The sequence below is a fragment of the Malaclemys terrapin genome, chromosome 11 (assembly GCF_027887155.1).
Source record: "Malaclemys terrapin pileata isolate rMalTer1 chromosome 11, rMalTer1.hap1, whole genome shotgun sequence".
NCBI lineage: Eukaryota > Metazoa > Chordata > Testudines > Emydidae > Malaclemys > Malaclemys terrapin.
Genome location: NC_071515.1, coordinates 79956508 through 79976985, shown reverse-complemented (window position 1 = coordinate 79976985; position 20478 = coordinate 79956508). Strand labels below are relative to the sequence as shown.

Sequence of the window (20478 nt, the reverse complement as noted above, 5' to 3'; positions counted from 1 at the left end):
TATTATCTCCAGGCCTACGCACAGTTAGCAGGGTTGAAGATCAACACAGCAAAAACTAAAACCATGAGAATCAACACATAAGACACACTAATAACACTTTCTGGGACTGACATAAAAGAGTTCTGATAAGAGTTTCACATATCTTGGTAGCACTGTAAGTACAACAGGTGGAACAGATGAGGACATTAAAGCTGGAATAGCAAAAGCTAGGCATGTTTTGTAACTCTAAAGCCAACCTGGAAAAACTGAAATCTTGCCCTCCAAACTAAACTTCAGATATTTAATACAATTGTAAAGCTGGTCTTACAAAGTGATGTTGAAACTTGGCGACTTATTTCGACCTTTCTATCAAAATTCCAATTTTTCATAAACAGCTGCCTTAGACAAATGCTCAATACCAGATGGCCAGAAAAAAATTACAAACAAGGAACTCCGAAAGAGGATGAAACAGAAACCAATAGGACAGGAAGTTATGGAACAAAAATGGAGCTGGCTAGGACACATGTGGAGAAAAGACCTGAACAACAGGACAAGACATGGAGCCCCAGGGCGAGAGGTAACAAGAGAGACCAAGGATAACATGCAAACACACAACAGAAGCAGAATGGAAAGCTCCCAAAATGACATGGGAAGAAGCTAAGACTGCAGCAGGAGACTGGCAAAGATGGAAGACAGTGGTGATGCTCTTACGTTCTGCATGGAATAGAGAGGCATAAGAGAAAGCACTTGAAAACCAAGAGAGACAGACTCCCTGGAAATATGGAAAAAAGAGTGTCTAGAACCACTGTACTTGACACTGAAAGACATTTTCTTTCCACAGTCCACAACGTAAAGATGTACAAGAATGAGACGTCTCCAAACTGACTGGCATAGATCCTCCCTGAACATAACTCGGGGATAAGCAAGAGGCAGCACAAATAACCGAAATATGAAATCCCCTGCTGCCACATCAGAAATGAAGAATGATGCTAGGTGAGCTGTTACTGCTCTCCTAGAGAGACTGGACTGGACTGCATGGGATGCAGGCTACACTGGGATACAGTTAACTGAATCTGGAAAATCCTCACCCAAAAGAGGAGAAAAAGTGACAGAGAAAAGGAGTGTGGGCTGCATGTATAAGCACTCACCACAGCAATGCAGATCAGGGCCTGGTTCAGGCAGGAGCTTATATCAGGGCTGCTGGCTAGGACAGCACTGCGAAGCATTAATAAAATCACAATCCTAGACAGACTCAGTGGAGTGGACCATGTGAGAGGAGGCAGAACTGACTGGTGTGAGCTGGAAAGGACAGGCAGGAGGGCAGGGCCAGCAGTGGGTGACCTGTGGTATGGTGACAGTCTGCAGGAACATTTAGGAGTCACCCCTTTCGGCATCAGAAGAGTGCAGCTAGCCCCTCTGATCAGACAAACCACAGCAAGCGAAGCACAGTACAATGGCAGAGGAAGCGTGGGGCAACATGTGACAGGATGGCTTACAAGTACCTTGAAAAAAGCTTCTTCAAATACCAGAAGGGGCCCCGAGAAACCAATGACAAGGAGCGGCTGAGCTCCAAGCAGGGAGAACAGGATCCCCAGAACTGAGGTGGAGATGATCAGCTCCGAGACCCCCATGAGACCCTCTGTCTTCTCTCCTACGAGAGAACAACGTGTATGTGATAAGAAGCCCTGCGGAGAGCACAGTCCCCCATACAGTTACTCTGGTGCGGATACACTATGCACGGGCAGGGAGTCCCCTCCTCCCCGCTGCACAGACATAATCGCCCTGCACTGGGCAGGGGGGCTCACATTTGAGGGTAGAACCCCTCTAGCTTTGCTGTGACCACCCTTAGAATCCTGCATTCAGACACCCTGCAGGGTGCTCAGAAAAGAGCCACACACGGATCTGGAGCTGGAGAGGCCGAGTTACGGGGAGAGAGTACAAGCCATGTGCGTAGCACAGCTACAGCCTCTGAGCGAGCAGCGCTAGAGCCCTGAGGCCAGTGCAGGCACAGAATCTCAGACGGCAGAGCCAGCGCCCAGCCAGCCCGGGCTAGTTTGTGCAAAGAGCAGACAGAAAGCAGGCCCATTACCTAGGAGTCCCCCGAAGGTGATGGCAGGAGAGAGAGCAGCAAAGTAGATGAAGAGAACGGCTGCAAGGCACTGGCTGTGCAAGGCGTCTCTGATGTCACTGAGATATTTGGGGTACCTGCGCTTTATGTCCTGAACCAGACCTCCAAAACAAATGCCGGTTCGCCTCAATGGGTCGTCCTCAGCGTCCCCCTCCTCTTCCTCCTCAGCCTTCACTTCACACAGCTCTGGGGAGACATGGTGTACGGGGGTTACAACGGGAAGGTAGGAATGAGAACCACCCCTCTCTCCTGGGGACATATGCTGGCACACACCCACCTCCCAGAGATCAGGTGAGCAGGAGGGAAGCTCGGCAGGCTCCCTACACACCCCACATGAAACTTGGGCTTCCCCCCACAGCTGTACTCCGCCCCCTGGGCCTGCTGCCCTCCCCATGGCCGCTCTCCGCCCCCCCAAGGCTTCCCACGCCCCATGGCCAGGCTCTGCCCTCTTGGGCTTGACATCCCCATGGCCGCGCTCTGCCCCCCGGGTCCTCCCACACATCCCCATCTCTGTTGCAGGACTCAGCCCCGCTCACCCCACACTCGTTGTCCTCGCTTTATCCTGTGCCAGGGGGAGGCACAGAGGCCTCCCAGCCAGTGCCCATGGCACAGCCCCCACTGCACCCTCCCAGGGCAGACAGGGAGACACTGGATGCAAATTCATTATCTGCCAAAACAGAGAGAAGAGACCTTTAGCTTCCTGGACAACCCCTTCCTTCGTGGACTTCTTCTGCTCCCTCTCCTTCCTCTTCCGTAGTAAGTCTTTCTGGAAGGTAGCGATCGACCTGAGCAAGTCTTTCCCCTCCACTTCTGATGGGGGGATGACAATGCTGCAGTCCAGGAATTCGTTGATGGCATTGAGGAGGTCCTGGCGGTCGTCAGCCATGTACGCAGCCTCATGGAAGAGCTGCAAGATAGACAGGAGGCTCAACCAACCCAAAGACACCACCAGACTACTTCTGCAGCTGCAGGAGCACAGCACCTGCCTTACTGCCACAGCCCAACAGACCCATATGCTCCAGCATCCCTGCCCCCTTTCCATGCCGCCCCTGGGATCTCTTCTCCTTCATGTGTTGGATCAGACCAGTGGGGCTGCTGGCTAGGTATCCCGATCACCTGGTATCAGAACAATGTGCTCATCTAGCCAATATCATAGCTCCTGTCACACCAGGGTTATGGAGTAGTTTTAGGCTGTTCTAAGGGACTTTTCCCCATGGTCTCTAAATACCAGGAGTCAAAGAGATGCTCCTTCTAGTTCAGAATCCAGTTGACTGGTGAGTCAGGCACTCAGGGACCACAGAGATGGATGGAGTATAAAAATTGGATCGATGGTGCATAAATAGATCAGATCGCTGGTCCACTTGGATCAGAATCCAAATTCTTGATGTGACACAAAAGAGCATGGTTCTCTCTAGTCTCATCTTGTGCACTCTGCTGCCCTGACAGACTAATAGGGAGGAAACCAGTGTTGTGGGAAAAGGCTGGGAATTGTAAAGCACTGTAACTAAGGCACAAGAGAACAGCGCTGCCTGGATTGCCCTCAATGCTCGAATCATCTCCAGTTCTGCCTTAAGAAAATGACTATACTCAAATGTCATGCTTCAAGGCTTCACCCAGATGCCTGCAGGAGTCAGGAAGGAATTTTTCTTCCCCCAGTGCACAATTGGCCAGATGTATTCTGGGTGGTTTTTTCACCTTCCTCTGAAGGATTAGCGATTAGCCACAATTGGAGATGGCACACTGGTGGGGTGGACAGTGTTCTGAGGTGGTACAGAGAGTACTCTTTCTAAACGCCTGATTGGGATGTGTTGCTCACATGCTCAGGGTCATTCTGATCGCCAGATCTGGAGTGGGGAAGGAATTCCCGCTCCACCCCTCGGGTGAGATTGGCAGAAACCTTGGGGCGGGGGGAAGGGGGGAGGTCGCCTCCTTCTGCATGCTTTGGTCTAACCAAGGTCTTTGGGCTTAACAAGGGGTATCTGGATGAGGGCTTAACAAGAGGTATCTGGGTGAAGTTTAATTGCCTGTGGTATACAAGTGGTGATAGCACATGAGTTCATGGTTCCTTCTAGCCTTAAATTCCATGAAACTATGACAGAACTTGGAATGCCAGGCACAAGGGGCAGTCGGTGCCAGGGGCTTCTCAGAGACCTGAGTGTAGGGACATGGGGGAGGCAGCCAAATGGGAACTGCCAGACGGAATTCTTGCAAGGGAAGGGCAGGAAAAATGGAGAGTAAGGCCACACCTACACTATGGCTCTTAGGGTGACCAGTTAGCAAGTGTGAAAAATCGGGACAGGGGTAGGGGGTAATAGGAGTCCATATAAAAAAAAGTCCCACATATCAGGACTGTCCCTATAAAATCGGGACATCTGGTCACCCTAATGGCTCTACAGTGGTGCCGTAGTTCTGCCGCTGTACCACTGTAGCGTAAATATTACCTCTGGCCACGGGAGAGGTTTTTCCATTGCTGTAGGTTATCCACCTCCCCGAGCTGTGGTAGTTTGGTCGACGGAAGCACTCCTCCACTGACCTAGCCGCATCTACATTGGGGTTAGCTTGTCATAGTTACGGAGCTCAGGGATGTGAACCTCTGCAAGCTGTAGTGATGTCGACCTAACTTTCAAGTGTAAACCATGCCTAAGTTTCTGCTGCCCGGAGGCTTAAAGGAAGAGGAGAAGTTTAGAGAAAGCAGGGAGACAGTAATGCAAGGAAAAAAGCAGGCCCATTAACAACGGAAGGAGGAGTTTAACGAGGACTGTGAAATGGCTGAGGTACTACACCGCTTTCAGAGCATGTCTGCAGAGAAAGAGATGGGGAATTGGGCCGGAATTAGAAGCCTCTAAGGAGGTCAGGGACAGCTGAGCTCTCTGCAACTTACAGACTCCATGGAGCTGCAGCTTCAGATCCTGGCAAGGCTAACTTGGCCCTTCAGCCTTCTGATACCCAGCGCTTGACATGGCCAAACCACGGCACCAACACCAACTAGCTAATCCTCACACCTGTGTGCCGGGTCACTACCATCCTCCCCAGGTCACTGGCAGAGAAGTGGAGGGAGAGGGAACTGGACAGCCCAGAGCCACCCAGAAAGTGAGTGCAGAGCCAGGGTTAGAACATGACGGCTCCCGGTTCCCAGTCCAGGGCTCGGCCCATCAGGCCCATGCACCTCACTCTGTGGTGTCTTTCAGCTGAGAGCCTTCAGAAGCCAAGGAGCCAGCTGCTCTGCGTGAACAGTCTAGTGCCGAGCGCAGGGCATTCGGCCAAACTCCCCTCCAATCACTCAAGTTTCCCTCTTAATCTCTCAGTCCCAATCAGTCCCTCTTGAGCAATAACCAGCAGATCCCCCAGGCTTCTTTGGATGGACTCCTGACGTCTGGATCGTGAAGCTGCACTCCATGCAGCCTAGGAGTCTCTGTGCTGACGCCGATCTGACTGGGTTTGTTACCCAGCAAACAGCTGGGGATATAAAGTTTCCTATGTACAATCTCCTGCAGCCAAGAGGACGCTGAAAGCTAGTCCAGGAATGTTTCATTCTCACTCTCCTCCAACCCTGGATGTCTGTAGCAGGCGCCTATAATTGTCTCTCCTTTGTCATTCCTTGTCAGAGAATGAGTTTCACTGCCACGCTATTCAGTCCTTGGAATCTAAGGTTAGACAATAATCTGCAACAGTCACTATCACTTCTAGCTCTTGATGTCAGTGTTCCCTGTGCCAGGCATTGGGCACTGACACACAAAGCATCAACCCTCCTCTCATTTTTCCTCTGCCATTTCAGAGCACTCTCCCTCCTGCCTTGCGCTGGATGTTGGAAGTACACACAAACTAAGCACAATGACCTCTTCTCCTCTGCCAGCCTCTGAGGACCCCTTCACTCCTGCTCTTGGAATGAAGGTTCTGGGGATCTCTCCTTTTGTGTTCACCTCCCAATTTAGCACTTCCTGTCCCAGACAGATGTCTGTCCTGGTCTCTCTCTTTCACAGAATCATAGAATATCAGGGTTGGAAGGGACCTCAGGAAGTCATCTAGTCCAACCCCCTGCTCAAAAGCAGGACCAATCCCCAACTAAATCATCCCAGCCAGGACTTTGTCAAGCCGGGTCTTAAACACCTCTAAGGAAGGAGATTCCACCACCTCCATAGGTAACCCATTCCAGTGCTTCACCACCCTCCTAGTGAAAAAGATTTTATTTTGTACTGGGCCATCCTCCCTGTCCCAGGCTTGGCTTCTCTGATAAGACCTGTGCCCCCCCGCGCTCCCTGTCCCTAACCCCTGGCCAGAAGGGACTTGGTGCAGCGTCTCTGCAGCTTTCCTGTCCTGTGTCTGACCTCTGTCTCACCATACCACCATTCCCCATGCTCTAGCAAGAATGCACACCCAGCGCCTCACCTTGTCAGACATGAGGGTAGAAATGGACCGTCCAATTTCGTGGTAATCGACGTTGGCCTGACTGGGTCCCAGCAGGACAAAGATGAACCTGACCGGAATTGGGACCTCCAGGACAGATTCCAGGAAGACAGCCTCATTCAGCCGGACAAAAGCCATAGTGGGCTGTTCAAGGAACTGCACACAGCCTACCAGGAGGCAAAGAACAAAACCACAAGGTCATGGCAGAAGTCAGGAGTCCCAGGTAACAGAGACTGCAGCCCCAGAGCAGCACTGGCATGGAGAAGGGATCCCCTGGGCACATGCCGCATGGCACCTCTCTCACTGAGGCATATGACCTCCCTGCACCTCTGCCAGGACATGCCCTGGTAACATGTTGACAGAGACATACCTCACACCCCACAGCTTGAGGGAATTGAAACATAAACCTGAATCTCAGAGGTCACTGAAAAATACAAATAAAGTCTCTTTTCTCGGCTTTGACAACGCTCCTGACATAAACCTTCGGATGGGGCTGGAAACATAGTATGAGGCAGCCCTTGCAGAGATTTCTGTTTACAGACAAGTTTTCAAAGTGCTCCACAATCCACATGCACACGGAGATTGGTCTGAACATTATGGTGCCAGCGGAGGATCCCGGTACAGTTAGTGATGCCAGGTTGGGATCAGTTGGTCAGGAGGTTCCTAAGATGCAGCCCCCACCAAAATTACCTCATTTAAAAATTTGCTGGCTCTTATCGTGTATTTTTGCCCTGCAGATAGGGAAAAAATAGAGGCAGGATCAACAAGGGACTGACATGAGTTTATCTCAGCTAGTGAAAGCCAACAAGCAGTCCATTTTTTAAAGTGCTATAAAATTAACTGGCACATTCAAACAGGCTTGAAACGTAGCCCTGGTCTACTGTGACGAAGTGAGACTGTTCTGTAATATTTTTATGAGTCCAGTATGTGCCTCAGTTTCCCCTATGTGCCGTGTTATTACCCAGTGGGTGGAAAAGGCCTCTCAGAGCAGGGCAGGAGATGTCGGTGTGGGTGTCACTGAGCTATCTGGGTCTGGTCCGGTCCCCATAGCAATGGAGCATTGGAGAAGACAATGGCAAATCCAGTCCCCAGGACAGTGACACCTAGCAGCCAATGTCCCAGAGGGATACAGATTTCCCCACCTCTCAGCAGAAAGGCTGAGCAAAATCCCCCAGCTGGAGAACAAAGGCCGGGGGGAGATGTGAGGTGGGGGATCAGAGCTGGCTGCTGGAAGGAAGCGGGGGCTCTCACCTGGAGTCTGACAAAGGAGGTCAGACGGAGGGACGGAGAGAGCTTGAACCAAGGGGATTGCTACAGCTGGGCTGGGCTCTGGTTTAACCAGGATGGACTGTGCTTTAGCCTTCAGTTCTCTAGGCTACCCAAAGGCCTTCCCGTGCTGTGTCCAGTTAACAAATACCCGACTCTTCTGTGCTGGGAGTGTCCCTGCAGATGCTGGGTGAGGTGCATTAGTCCCTGAAGAATGGACAAGTCTCCCTCAGGGTCTGTCGCTGTGGGAGGAGCTCACGGGGTGGAGCAGGGGCGCTGACGGCCCAGAGGTTCAGTCTTAGGAGGCAGTGAAGCTGCGTGGCTTCCCCTGGAGGAAGAGTGAGACCCGTTGGGGGTCTGGCCCACTGACGGGTTCCTCCTAGAGCCCCTTCCAAAGCTGGGGTGTAGCACCGATCCTGCGGATCCACGACATGGACACAAAGTGTTTGTACCTATTTCATTATTTTGGTTAGGGATGCGATTCTTTATCAAAATAGCTAAATCAGCATGATCCTTAGTGTGGACACAGATCAACTGGTAGAAAGGTGCCTTGTATTTACAGTCCCCACATTCACAGCAAGAAGCTATAACAGTATAAAGATTTAAGAACATAAGAATGTCCAGACTGGGTCAGACCAAAGGTCCATCTAGCCCAGTACCCTGTCAGGGAGACTCAGAACATGGGGTTGCATTCCTGACTATCCTGACTAATAACCACTGATGGACCTTTATAACAGTCTGCCTCCACACGAAGGGTTGTACCACTTTAACAAGTTTCAAAGTGAAAGTTAAAACGGTACAAAAACAGTGTGTAGACAAGCCCTTAGTATGCCAGTTGAGGGCCTGGGGTACAGATTGTGGTGTACATTTAGGGCCATTTGTTCAGTTGGCTCCTAAGATACAGCTCTCCTCAAAATAACCTCCCAGATTCATAGAGTTTAAGACCAGAAGGAACCATTAGATCACCTGCTCTGACCACCTGTGGAGCACAGGTCAGAGAATCTCACCCAGTTTCCCCCTCTTTTTAACCCAATAACTTGTGTTTGGCTAAAGTATCCCTTCCAGAAAGGCCTCCAGTCTGGATCTGAAGCCATCAAGAGTTGGAGAATCCACCACTTCACTTAGGAGTTTGTTTCAAGGGTTAATTACTCTCACTGTAAAAAACTATTTCTAATGTGAATTTGTCCGGCTTCAACTTCCACCGTAAATGTTTGTGTGCCTTTTTCCACTAGATTAAAGAGCCCTTTAATGTCCCATATTGTCTCCCCCGGAAGGTATTTAGATACTGGAGTCAAGGCACCTTGCCATCTCTTTTTGACAAGGTGAACAGACCGAGTCCTTTAGGGGTTTGTCCTATTCGGACAGTTAGTGTGTGGCACTTCCTTGCCACAGCACTAACTGGCCATGCACCCTTCTGCCATGCACGAACAGTCCTGTCGCGTGCTTTGGTCTCCTGTCCAGCATTAGATCAAAGAGCACGACGGAACTTCTAGTGCACAGTAGCAGAATCCACACAGACAGTTAGTGCACAACAAGCTACTGTGCTGTATATTTACATCCCAGCTTTCTGTGCACTAACTCTCGGTTTAGACAAGCCCTCAGTCTGTCACTGTAAGAGAAGGTTACTCACCCTGTGCAGTAACGTAACAGGTTCTTTGAGATGTGTGTCTCCGTGAGTGCTCCAACTCAGGTGTCGGTGTGTCCCTGCACTGTTAATCAGAGAGTTTCAGTAGCAGTGCCCATCTGGCCTTCAGAATGCTGCAGTGAGTGCATTTTTGGGGAATACGCGACTCACCAAGGCATAAGAACATAAGAACAGCCATACTGGGTCAGACCAAACGTCCATCTAGCTCAGTATCCTGTCTTCCGACAGTGGCCAATGCCAGGTGCCCCAGAGGGAATGAACAGAACAGAGAATCATCAAGTGATCCATCCCGTCACCCATTCCCAGCTTCTGGCAAACAGAGGCTAGGGACACCATCCCTGCCCAGCCTGGCTAATAGCCATTGAAGGACCTTTCCTCCATGAATTTATCTAGTTCTTTTTTGAACCCTGTTATAGTCTTGGCCTTCACAACATCCCCTGGCAAGGCGTTCCACAGATTGACTGCGCATTGTGTGGAGAAATACTTCCTTTTGTTTGTTTTAAACCTGCTGCCTATTAATTTAATTTGGTGACCCCTAGTTCTTGTGTTAGGAGGAGGAGTAAATAACCCTTCCTTATTTACTTTCTCCACACCAGTCATAATTTTATAGTCATCAATCATATTCCCCCCAAGTCGTCTTTTCCAAGCTGAAAAGTCCCAGTCTTATTAATCTCTGCTCATACGGAAGCCATTCCATACCCCTAATCATTTTTGTTGCCCTCTTCTGAACCTCTTCCAAGTCCAATATATCTTTTTTGAGATGGGGCGACCACATCTACACGCAGTATTCAAGATGTGGGCGTACCATGGATTTATAAAGAGGCAATATGATATTTTCTGTCTTATTATCTATCCCTTTCTTAATGATTCCTAACATTCTGTTCGCTTTTTTGACTGCTGCTGCACATTGAATGGATGTTTTCAGAGAACTATCCACAATGTCTCCAAGATCTCTTTCCTGAGTGGTAACAGCTAATTTAGAAGCTTTGAGCCAGGTATGAAAAATCATCAAATCATCCCTAGAAACTACTCATTTGAAACCGCAGATATGTAAGTAGATCAGGAAATGTCTAGGAAGACACAATTAGGTTCATCTCTTATTTCTTTATGGCATGTGGACTCCTCTGTGCTAACCCCAGGTGCTTTTGTTTTGCTTGTAACCTTTAAGATGGACCTCAAGGAAGTTATAAGGATTAAGCATCAAAATAAGTGGTTCTTTTTAAAATCTAGCAATAGTCTGAGTTTTTAGATGTATTTTCTCTCTTTTTATTTTTAATAAAAAGTACCTTTTTTAAGAACAAGACTGGATTTTTGTGTCCTAAGAAGTTTGTGCACGTTGTTTAATTAGCTGGTGGCAACAGCTGATTTTGTTTCTGTCATAAACATACAGCTAAGGGTAGCATAAAATCCCTCCTTTACCTGTAAGGGGTTAAGAAGCTCAAATAACCTGGTTGGCACCTGACCAAAAGGACCAATGAGAAACTTTCAAATTGGGGGGGAGGGGTTGTTTGTGCTCTCTTTGTTTGTTCTCTCCCTGGACGAGAGAGGGACCAGGCAGGAAAAAAACATCTCCTACAAACCTACCTGAAATGAGCATCTAAGATTACAAAAATTGTAAGTTAAGGCAAGGAAATGTGTTAGATTATCTTTTGTTTTAGCTTGTGAATTTTCCCTATGCTAAGAGAGAGTTTTATTCCTGTTTTTTGTAACTTTGAAGCTAAGCCTAGACGTGAATCCTCTGTGTTTTAAATCTTTGTATTTACCCTGTAAAGTTACCTTCCATCCTGATTTTGAAGGTGTGATTCTTTTACTTTTTTTTTTTTAAATAAAATTCTTCTTTTAAGAACGTGATTGATTTTCAGTGTCCTAAAAACCCAGGGGTTTGGTCTGTGCTCACATTGTACCAATTGGTGAGGATATTATCCTCAAGCCTCCCCAGGAAAGGGGTTGAAGGGGCGTGGGGGAATATTTTGGGGGAAACAGGGACTCCAAGTGGCCCTTTTCCTGAATCTTTGTCTAAATCACTTGGTGGTGGCAACACTACTGTCCAAGGACAAGGAAAGGATTTGTGCCTTGGGAAAGTTTTAACCTAAGCTGGTAGAAATAAGCTTATGGGGTCTTTCATGCAGGTCCCCACATCTGTACCCCAGAGTTCAGCGTGGGGAGGGAACCTTGCCAGTTTCTTTCTCAGCTCTTCCCCGGAGGGGGTGGTGTAGGGCCTTGAGAGTACCCCACAGGAAGGAATTCCCAAGTGCTCCTTCCTGGATTTTCAAAGGGGGGTTTTTTGAACTTGGTTGGTGGCAGCATCTACCCATCCAAGGTCAAAGAAAAGCTGTAACCTTGGGAGTTTAATTCTAGCCTGAAGTGGCCAGTATTAATTTTTTGAATCCTTACGGACCCCCACTTCCTGCACTCAAAGTTCCAGAGTGGGGAAGCAGCCTTGACACGAGGGGATCCTAAAGAGGACTGCTCAGTTGCGATAGTAGCTGCTGAACTGCACCCGTCTCAGTCCAGGTGCCAGACGAACATCTAACTACCACCGCCTACATGCAGATTCGTGGCTAGGGACTGTCAGATTCACTAATCCTGTCCTCATCACCACTAGTCCCTCGCCGCAGGGCTTGGAAGGTTGGAAAAATATTATTTCCTATGGTAGAAGCCTGCGCATTTCTTTTAACGTGGGGAAGCTGGTGCACCTACAGTGACCACATGATCATGACAAGTTGGAGTTTTGACACCCAGTGGCAAGGAAAGTCCAAGATGACTGGAGATCTCCACTTGCTGCAGCCTTCATCTGCTTTCACAGCCGTTGAGATCAGAGGACCCTCTTCCACCTGATCCATCATTAAGGACTTGGGGGATGGACCTGCTTTGTCTGGGACCTCCCCTTAGGCCTGTTCACCTTGAGAAACCCTACCAGGAACATGAAGCTCCTGACAACTTAGCTCTAAGGATCATTGGAACATGCAAGCCCCTTCACCACAACAAGGTGATGGTCCCCAAAGAGGGGACCGCTATGCCTACAATTGATGATCATAATGAAAATCTCTGGAAGGGATTAAAGACTGCCATTCTCTCGGCATGTACTGAGTCCATTCGCTATGTCACCCGCCATCACCAAGATTGGTATGATGAGAATGATGCTGAGATTCAGAGCCTGCTTGCCCAGAAAAGAAAAGCTCATCGCACGTGGCAAAACAACATATCACACCAGCAGAAGAAAGAGTCATACAAGCAACTCAAGGCTAAAGCCCAAAGGAAAATCCATGACATCAAAAATAAGGGGTGGCGAGAAAAGGCCAAGGAGATAGAGCTCTATGTTGATAAACATACATGAAGAGTTTTTTTCATGCAATAAGAGCCATTTATGGCCCATGTTCCCATGGCCCACACCACACCAAGCCCAAGTCGGGTCAATGTATTTTAAGGACAGCAAAGCCCTCAAAGCCAGATGGAAGGAGCATTTTGAGCTACTCCTGAACTGTGAGTCAACGGTCTCTGATGCCACTATCAAATCTATACCTCAATGACATGAAAGAGAATCTCTTGCTGACCCCCTCCCCCGAAGAAGTAACATGAGCCATAAGCAAACTAACAACAACAAGGCAGCAGGGCCAGATGGTATACCAGCTGAAGTCTACAAGTTTGGAGGTGAAGAACTGGTAGGGAAGCTCCACAAACTTTTTTTCCCCCATATCTGGTATAATGAGAAGATTTCAGAAGACATGAGAAATGCCAACATGGTTACAATCTTTAAGAAAGGAGATAAGTCAGAGTGTGGAAACTATTGCGGCATTGCCTTGCTATCTACAGCAGGGAAAATTCTTGCCTGTACCCTCTTAAACCAATTACTTCCCCTTGCGGAGGAAATATTGCTGGAATCTCAGTGTGGTTTTAGACCATCCCACGGGACAACCGACATGATCTTCATTGACCATCAAATCCAGGAAAAATCTCGGGAGCAAAATCAGGACCTGTACATGGCTTTCATCAATTTGACAAAGACCTTTGACTCTGTCAATTGCAAAGCCCTGTAGAAGGTGCTGGCCAGATTTGGCTGCCCTCCAAAATTTATTAAGGTCGTAAGGCTTCTCCATGATCAGATGACTGCCACAGTTCTCTGTAATGGCCTTGAGACGGAACCTTTCATCATCAAAACTGAGGTTAAGCAAGGATGCGTTGTTGCCCTAACCCTGTTTTCCATCTACTTAACAGTCATTTTGATCCTTGTTAAAGATCACCTCCCCCAATGGAGTTGACATTCAATACATAATGGATGGGCGGCTCTTTAATCTTTGACGTCTCTGCTCAAAGTCTAAAGTCTTCAGGGTGTCCATTACTGATCTGCAGTATGCTGACGATTGTGTCATCCTCGCGCACACTGAGAATGTCCTTCAGCCCATACTGGATTTTCTTGCACAAGCTTACCAGAGCCTAGGACTCTCACTCAATATTGAGAAGACTAAAGTGTTCTATCAACCTGCTTCAGGCCTTGCACATGACCCACCACAAATCACCATCGAGGGACAGACTTTGGAGACAGTTGAGCACTTTTGCTACCTCAGTAGCCAACTTTCTCAAGATGCAAAAATCGACAGTGAGATCCAGCACAGAATCCAGTGCTCAAGTGCTTCCTTTGGGAAATTGCTCCGATGTGTTTTCACGGACCGTGACCTATGACAAGACACCAGATATATGAGACAATTGCTCGTACACTCCTCTATGGATATGAAACCTGGGTGACCTATCGACAGCACCTAAAGAGTTTGGCGAGGTATCACCAACGATGCCTCCGGAAGATCCTTTGCGTCAAGTGGCAAGATCGCTGCACTAATGCCAGCATCCTCGCTGAAGCCAAGGTCACCAGCATTGAAGCAATGATCCTCCTGCACCAACTTTGCTGGGCCAGACTTTGTGTGCGGAGCCAGACTCTCACCTCCCAAAACAAGTCCTCTACTCTCAGCTCACCCATGGTGGTCAGAGATCCCATGGTGGTCATAGGAAATTCTACGAAGACACGCTGAAAGCGCATCTTAAGAAAATTGATATGGATATCACAAGCTGGGAAGAGTAAGCCACCAACCGCCCCCAACAGCACCCTATCCTCCATCAGACAGTGGCCCGCTTCTAGGAGAAGCGCCTTGCCCTCGAAGCTGAAAAGAGGGAGAGGAGGAAGGAAAAAGAAATAACTTTCTCCCAGCAGGCAGCTGACCTGCCACAAAATGTCTGTACCTACTACAGGCGGATTTGCGGTTCCAGGATCGGACTCCTGAGTCACCTCAGGACCCATATGTAAATCCGTGGTAGAGATCATCCTTGAATTGAGGGATCGCCAATCAATCAATCAATCGCCACTGATATTGTACAGTGTCCTTTTTTAATCAGAATGTTGTGCAATATTAAGTCAAACATACATCTAGGCAGTTATCTTTATCAGCCAAACTTGTAATCTCATCAAAGAATTGTTTGGCAAGACCATTCTCCATAAGCAGTGATGACTAGTATTAATTATTTTGCAATCCTTTAATTTGTTATTAATTGAATCCCACACCAGCTTCTCCATTACGTTATCTGGGACCAATGTCAAGCTAACTAGCCTACAATTATCCCTGTGATCCCCTTTGCACTTTTTGAATACTAGCACATTAGCATTCTTCCACCATTCTGGAATTTCTCTGTTATTCCAGGATTTACTAATAATTAACAGCACCAGGCCAGCGATCTCCTCAGCTGATTCTTTTAGAATAATAGAAGATGAGGGTTGGAAGAGACCTCAGGAGGTATCTAGTCCAACCCCCTGCTCAAAGCAGGACCAACACCAACTAAATCATCCCAGCCAGAGCTCTGTCAAGCCTGACCTTAAAACCTCTAAGGAAGGAGATTCCACCACCTCCCTAGGTAACCCATTCCAGTGCTTCACCACCCTCCTAGTGAAATAGTGTTCCCCAATATCCAACCTAGACCTCCCCCACTGCAACTTGAGACCATTGCTCCTTGTTCTGTCATCTGCCACCACTGAGAACAGCTGAGCTCCATCCTCTTTGGAACCCACCTTCAGGTAGTTGAAGGCTGCTATCAAATCCCCCCTCATTCTTCTCTTCTGCAGACTAAACAAGCCCAGTTCCCTCAGCCTCTCCTTGTAAGTTATGTGCCCTAGTCCCCGATCATTTTCATTACCCTCCGCTGGACTCTCTCCAATTTGTCCACATCCTTTCTGTAGTGGGGGGCCCAAAACTAGACACAGTACTCCAGATGTGGCCTCACCAGTGCCGAATAGAGGAGAATAATCATTTCCCTTGATCTGCTGGCAATGCTCCTACTAATGCAGCCCAATATGCAGTTAGCCTTCTTAGCAATGAGGGCACACTGCTGACTCATATCCAGCTTCTCATCCACTGTAACCCCGGGGTCCTTTTCTGCAGAACTGCTGCTTAGCCAGTGGGTCCCCAGCCTGTAGCGGTTCATGGGATTCTTCTGTCCTAAGTGCAGGACTCTGCACTTGTCCTTGTTGAACCTCATCAGATTTCTTTTGGCCCAATCCTCCACTTTGTCTAGGTCACTCTGGACCCTACCCCTACCTTCCAGCATATCTACCTCTCCCCCCAGCTTAGTATCATCCGCGAACTTGCTGAGGATGCAATCCATCCCATCATCCAGATCATTAAGGAAGATGTTGAACAAAACTGGCACCAGGACCGACCCACTTGATACCGGCTGCCAGCTAGACATCGAACCGTTGATCACTACCCATTGAGCCTGACAATCTAGCCAGCTTTCTATCCACCTTCTAGTCCATTCATCCAATCCATACTTTTTTAACTTGCTGGCAAGAATACTGTGGGAGACCATATCAAAAGCTTTGCTAAAGTCTTAGGTCTCCCTGGTTCAAGTTATCCAGGCCGGCTGATTTAAAAATGTTTATCCCCAGTAGATATTGTTTAACATCGTCCCCTTGGTTACTAATGGACCAGAAAGTACTTCATCGTCTCCATATGCTACGAGTACATCATCCCGCTTCTTTCCAAATACAGAACAGAAATACTTCTGCTTTCTCTGCATCATTATTAGCAATTTTACATCTCCAGCTAGCAATGGGCCTATACCATTGCTCGGATTTCTTTCATTCCTGATATCCTTAAAAATACCTGAATCAATGTTCTGCACTTCATAATTCCTAATTTACATTACTTGGTATCCACTTCCTCTTCCTTTCATTGGCTATCAATTGCTTTTTTTATTCCTAGTAGTTCCTCACAGTCTCTTCTAGTCTTGATTAACCTAAATAATTGCGTGTCCTCTTTTATTTTTCCACCTCCCTGCTCACCCCTTTTCCTACGTCCCCATGCTCAGGGACACCTCCACTTTCAACAGTTTCCTCTGAAGCCAGTTCCAATGACACCTTCTGACCCATTTCTTCCCCACCAAAATTCTTGAATTAAGGAGTCTGCAGAAAGGGTTAGGATGGGAGCTGGCCCCTCCCTTGCTCTAGAGTCTCCTTGTGAGAAGGAAGAATGTATCTGAACTGTCTCCACTGTGAGGTCCACACAGCCAGCAAAAGGCCATCCTGACCCTTTCTCAGCCAGCCCAAGTGCCTGGGGAAGTGTCATTCCACTGGCTATTGGGCAGCTTCTCATACCACAACTCACACAGCACTGCAAGGTTCATACCAAATTCCACCGGTGAGGCTCAGGGCCTTTACCCAGCCTGCTTATCTAGGCTCTGAAACTGGCCTGAGCGTGTGGCTTTAAGCAGAGATGGGCAAAACAATTTGGAAAATGCACCACACTGAAGTGTCACCGGAAAGTGAATCCAATGCTTGACAAGGTTCTGAAACGTTCAATGAAGGATCCCCACTCAATATTCCTCCCTCCCAGAAGGGGGTTGAGATGGGCAGGGCCAAACATTTGCCTGACTCTTAGTCCCCACTCCACTCCCCACCATCCAAGCTGGGAGCAGCTCTTCCTAGGGAAGGTCCAGGGACATGCTGTCCCCACTCAGGGCATGGCCTGGCAAGCTGACTGTAGCAGAGAGGCTTTTGGAGCCTGAAGGATACCCCCAAAAGCCACCAAGTCCCCCATAAGATGACAGCAGGAAGAGGTAAGAAGGGGCTACTAGAGGGAGGTTCCCAGGGCTTGGAAAGTGGCTCCTTCCCGCCTTAAAGTTTGGATAACAGGGATTGACATCAAAATACTCCTGGCAGGTAAGCGCATGTGTCTGGCTGGGCCCCGCCTGGGCTCTGAACTGGGCCTCCCCAGCGGGGTTCTGACCGGCACTTCTTACCCACGAGGACCACGGATGCCTCAGCATCTTCAGGAATCTTCTCCATCAGTTTCAGATATTTGCCGCGATGCCCCTCGGAACTGTGGAGATGCAGATTTTTCTATCCCAGTCAGAAAGAAACATGCACAGGTGAGGACTGGACTCCCAGGCCCGACTCCTCCTCTCCCCTTCCCTCCCCCACCCAGCCCCCTGCATCACCGGACCCGGCTCCTCCCCCTTCTCATCATTGGGGTGGCTGGAAAGGACCAGCAGCTTTCAAAAGTGCTAGTGGGAGTCAATGGGACAGTCACTGCATCACCGGGCCTAACTCCTCCCCTCCCCCACCCAGCCCCCTGCCTCACCGGGCCAACTCCTCCCCTCCCCCCCCTGCCTCACCGGGCCAACTCCTCCCCTCCCCCCCCAGCCTCACCGGGCCAACTCCTCCCCTCCCCCACCCAGCCCCCTGCCTCACCGGGCCAACTCCTCCCCTCCCCCACCCAGCCCCCTGCCTCACCGGGCCAACTCCTCCCCTCCCCCACCCAGACCCCTGCCTTACCGGGCCAACTCCTCCCCTCCCCCACCCAACCCCCTGCCTCACCATTGACACTGGGTCAGACTCCTCTCCTTCCCCACTTAGTGCTGCATGTCGCCATTTACACCTGAATCTAATTCCCCACCCCCCATGTGTTGCCATTTACTCTTGGGCCTGATCCCCTGCCCCACATTTCACCATTTACACTGGGCCTGACTCCCCCAGCTGCCCCTCACCATTTACATCTGGGCTCAACTCTCTCTGCGCCACCATTTCACCTGCGTCCGAGTGCCCCCTCCCCCCGCCCATGTGCTGCAGGGCGCCATTTACACCTGGGCCAATCCCCGACCCTGCACAGCATGTCAGCACTTACACTTAGACCCGGAGGGGTTAACTCATTAATGTTTATAAAGCACTTCGAAATCTGTGGGTAGAAGGTGCTGGGAAGGGCAGAGGCTGAGTAGTATATGTGTGTACTGCAGCCATGTCTAGGGGTCTCAGCCATGGACCTGGGGCCTGTTGTTATGCATGTGTACAGCACCTGGCACAAAGGGAAGGTCCCTTCCCCATGGAGCTCACAATCTAAGACAGGAGATGACATGTGCATACATCAAACCAGCAGGAACACTTGGGTCCAGTAAAGTTGTTCTCCTGTCTCTGGACATCTGGGCATATGCTGCTGATTAAAAACTTCTCCAGGTGACAAGCACAGTCTCTGAGCAACCGCTCCCACCCCCCCCACTCTGCCCTTCTAATCACACAGAGGACTGTGTGATATAAACTGTTCAGGAAGGACAGGCAGGGCAGAAAAGGTGGGGGAGTTGCGTTGTATGTAAGAGAGGAGTATGACTGCTCAGAGCTCCGGTATGAAACTGCAGAAAAACCTGAGAGTCTCTGGATAAAGTTGAGAAGTGTGAGCAACAAGGGAGATGTCGTGGTCGGAGTCTGCTATAGACCACCAGACCAGGGGGATGAGGTGGACGAGGCTTTCTTCTGGCAACTAGCAGAAGTTGCTAGATCACAGGCCCTGGTTCTCATGGGAGACTTTAATCACGCTGATATCTGCTGGGAGAGCAATACAGCGGTGCACAGACAATCCAGGAAGTTTCTGGAAAGTGTAGGGGACAATTTCCTGTTGCAAATGCGGGAGGAACCAACTAGGGGCAGAGCTTTTCTTGACCTGCTGCTCACAAACAGGGAAGAATTAGTAGGGGAAGCAAAAGTGGTTGGGAACCTGGGAGGCAATGACCATGAGATGGTTGAGTTCAGGATCCTGAAACAAGGAAGAAAGGAGAGCAGCAGAATACGGACCCTGGACTTCAGAAAAGCAGACTTTGACTCCCTCAGGGAACAGATGGGCAGGATCCCCTGGGAGAATAACATGAAGAGCAAAGGGGTCCAGGAGAACTGGTTTTATTTTAAAGAATCCTTATTGCGGTTGCAGGAACAAACCATCCCGACGTGTAGAAAGAATAGTAAATATGGCAGGTGACCAGCTTGGCTTAACAGTGGAATCCTTGCTGACCTTAAACGCAAAAAAGAAGCTTACAAGAAGTGGAAGATTGGACAAATGACCAGGGAGGAGTATAAAAATATTGCTCAGGCATGCAAGAGTGAAATCAGGAAGGCCAAATCGCACTTGGAGTTGCAGCTAGCAAGAGATGTTAAGAGTAACAAGAAGGGTTTCTTCAGGTATGTTAGCAACAAGAAGAAAGTCAAGGAAAGTGTGGGCCCCTTACTGAATGACAGAGGCAACCTAGTGACAGAGGATGTGGAAAAAGCTAATGTACTCAATGCTTGTTTTGCCTCTGTCTTCACAAACAAGGTCAACTCCCAGACTGCTAGACTGGGCAGGACAGTATGGGGAGGAGGTGACCAGCCCTCCGTGGAGAAACAAGTGGTTCGGGACTATTTAGAAAAACTGGATGAGCACAAATCCATGGGGCTGAATGTGCTGCATCTGAGGGTTCTAAACGAGTTGGCAGATGTGATTGCGGAGCCATTGGCCATCATCTTTGAAAACTCATGGCGATCGGGGGAGGTCCTGGATGACTGGAAAAAGGCTAATGTAGTGCCCATCTTTAAAAAAGGGAAGGAGGAGGATCCGGGGAACTACGGGCCAGTCAGCCTCACCTCAGTCCCTGGAAAAATCATGGAGCAGGTCCTCAAGGAATCAATTATGAAACACTTAGAGGAGAGGAAAATGATCAGGAACAATCAGCATGGATCCATCAAGGGGAAGTCGTGCCCGACTAACCTAATTGC

At 49.0% G+C, this 20478-nt stretch overlaps 1 protein-coding gene across 5 annotated transcripts in view; it reads right to left on the bottom strand.

The window, feature by feature from the left end:
• SLC4A3 (solute carrier family 4 member 3) overlaps nt 1-20478 on the bottom strand; it is a 72509-nt gene that overhangs the window by 13169 nt on the left and 38862 nt on the right. For all 5 annotated transcript variants that reach the window (XM_054044468.1, XM_054044472.1, XM_054044469.1 and 2 more), the window contains exons 11-15: nt 17703-17802; nt 6494-6678; nt 2798-3014; nt 2069-2293; nt 1482-1630 (exon numbers count right to left, since the gene is read on the bottom strand). In XM_054044468.1, coding sequence (XP_053900443.1) covers nt 1482-1630; nt 2069-2293; nt 2798-3014; nt 6494-6678; nt 17703-17802 — 876 coding nt within the window. The remainder of the gene's footprint in view (nt 1-1481; nt 1631-2068; nt 2294-2797; nt 3015-6493; nt 6679-17702; nt 17803-20478) is intronic.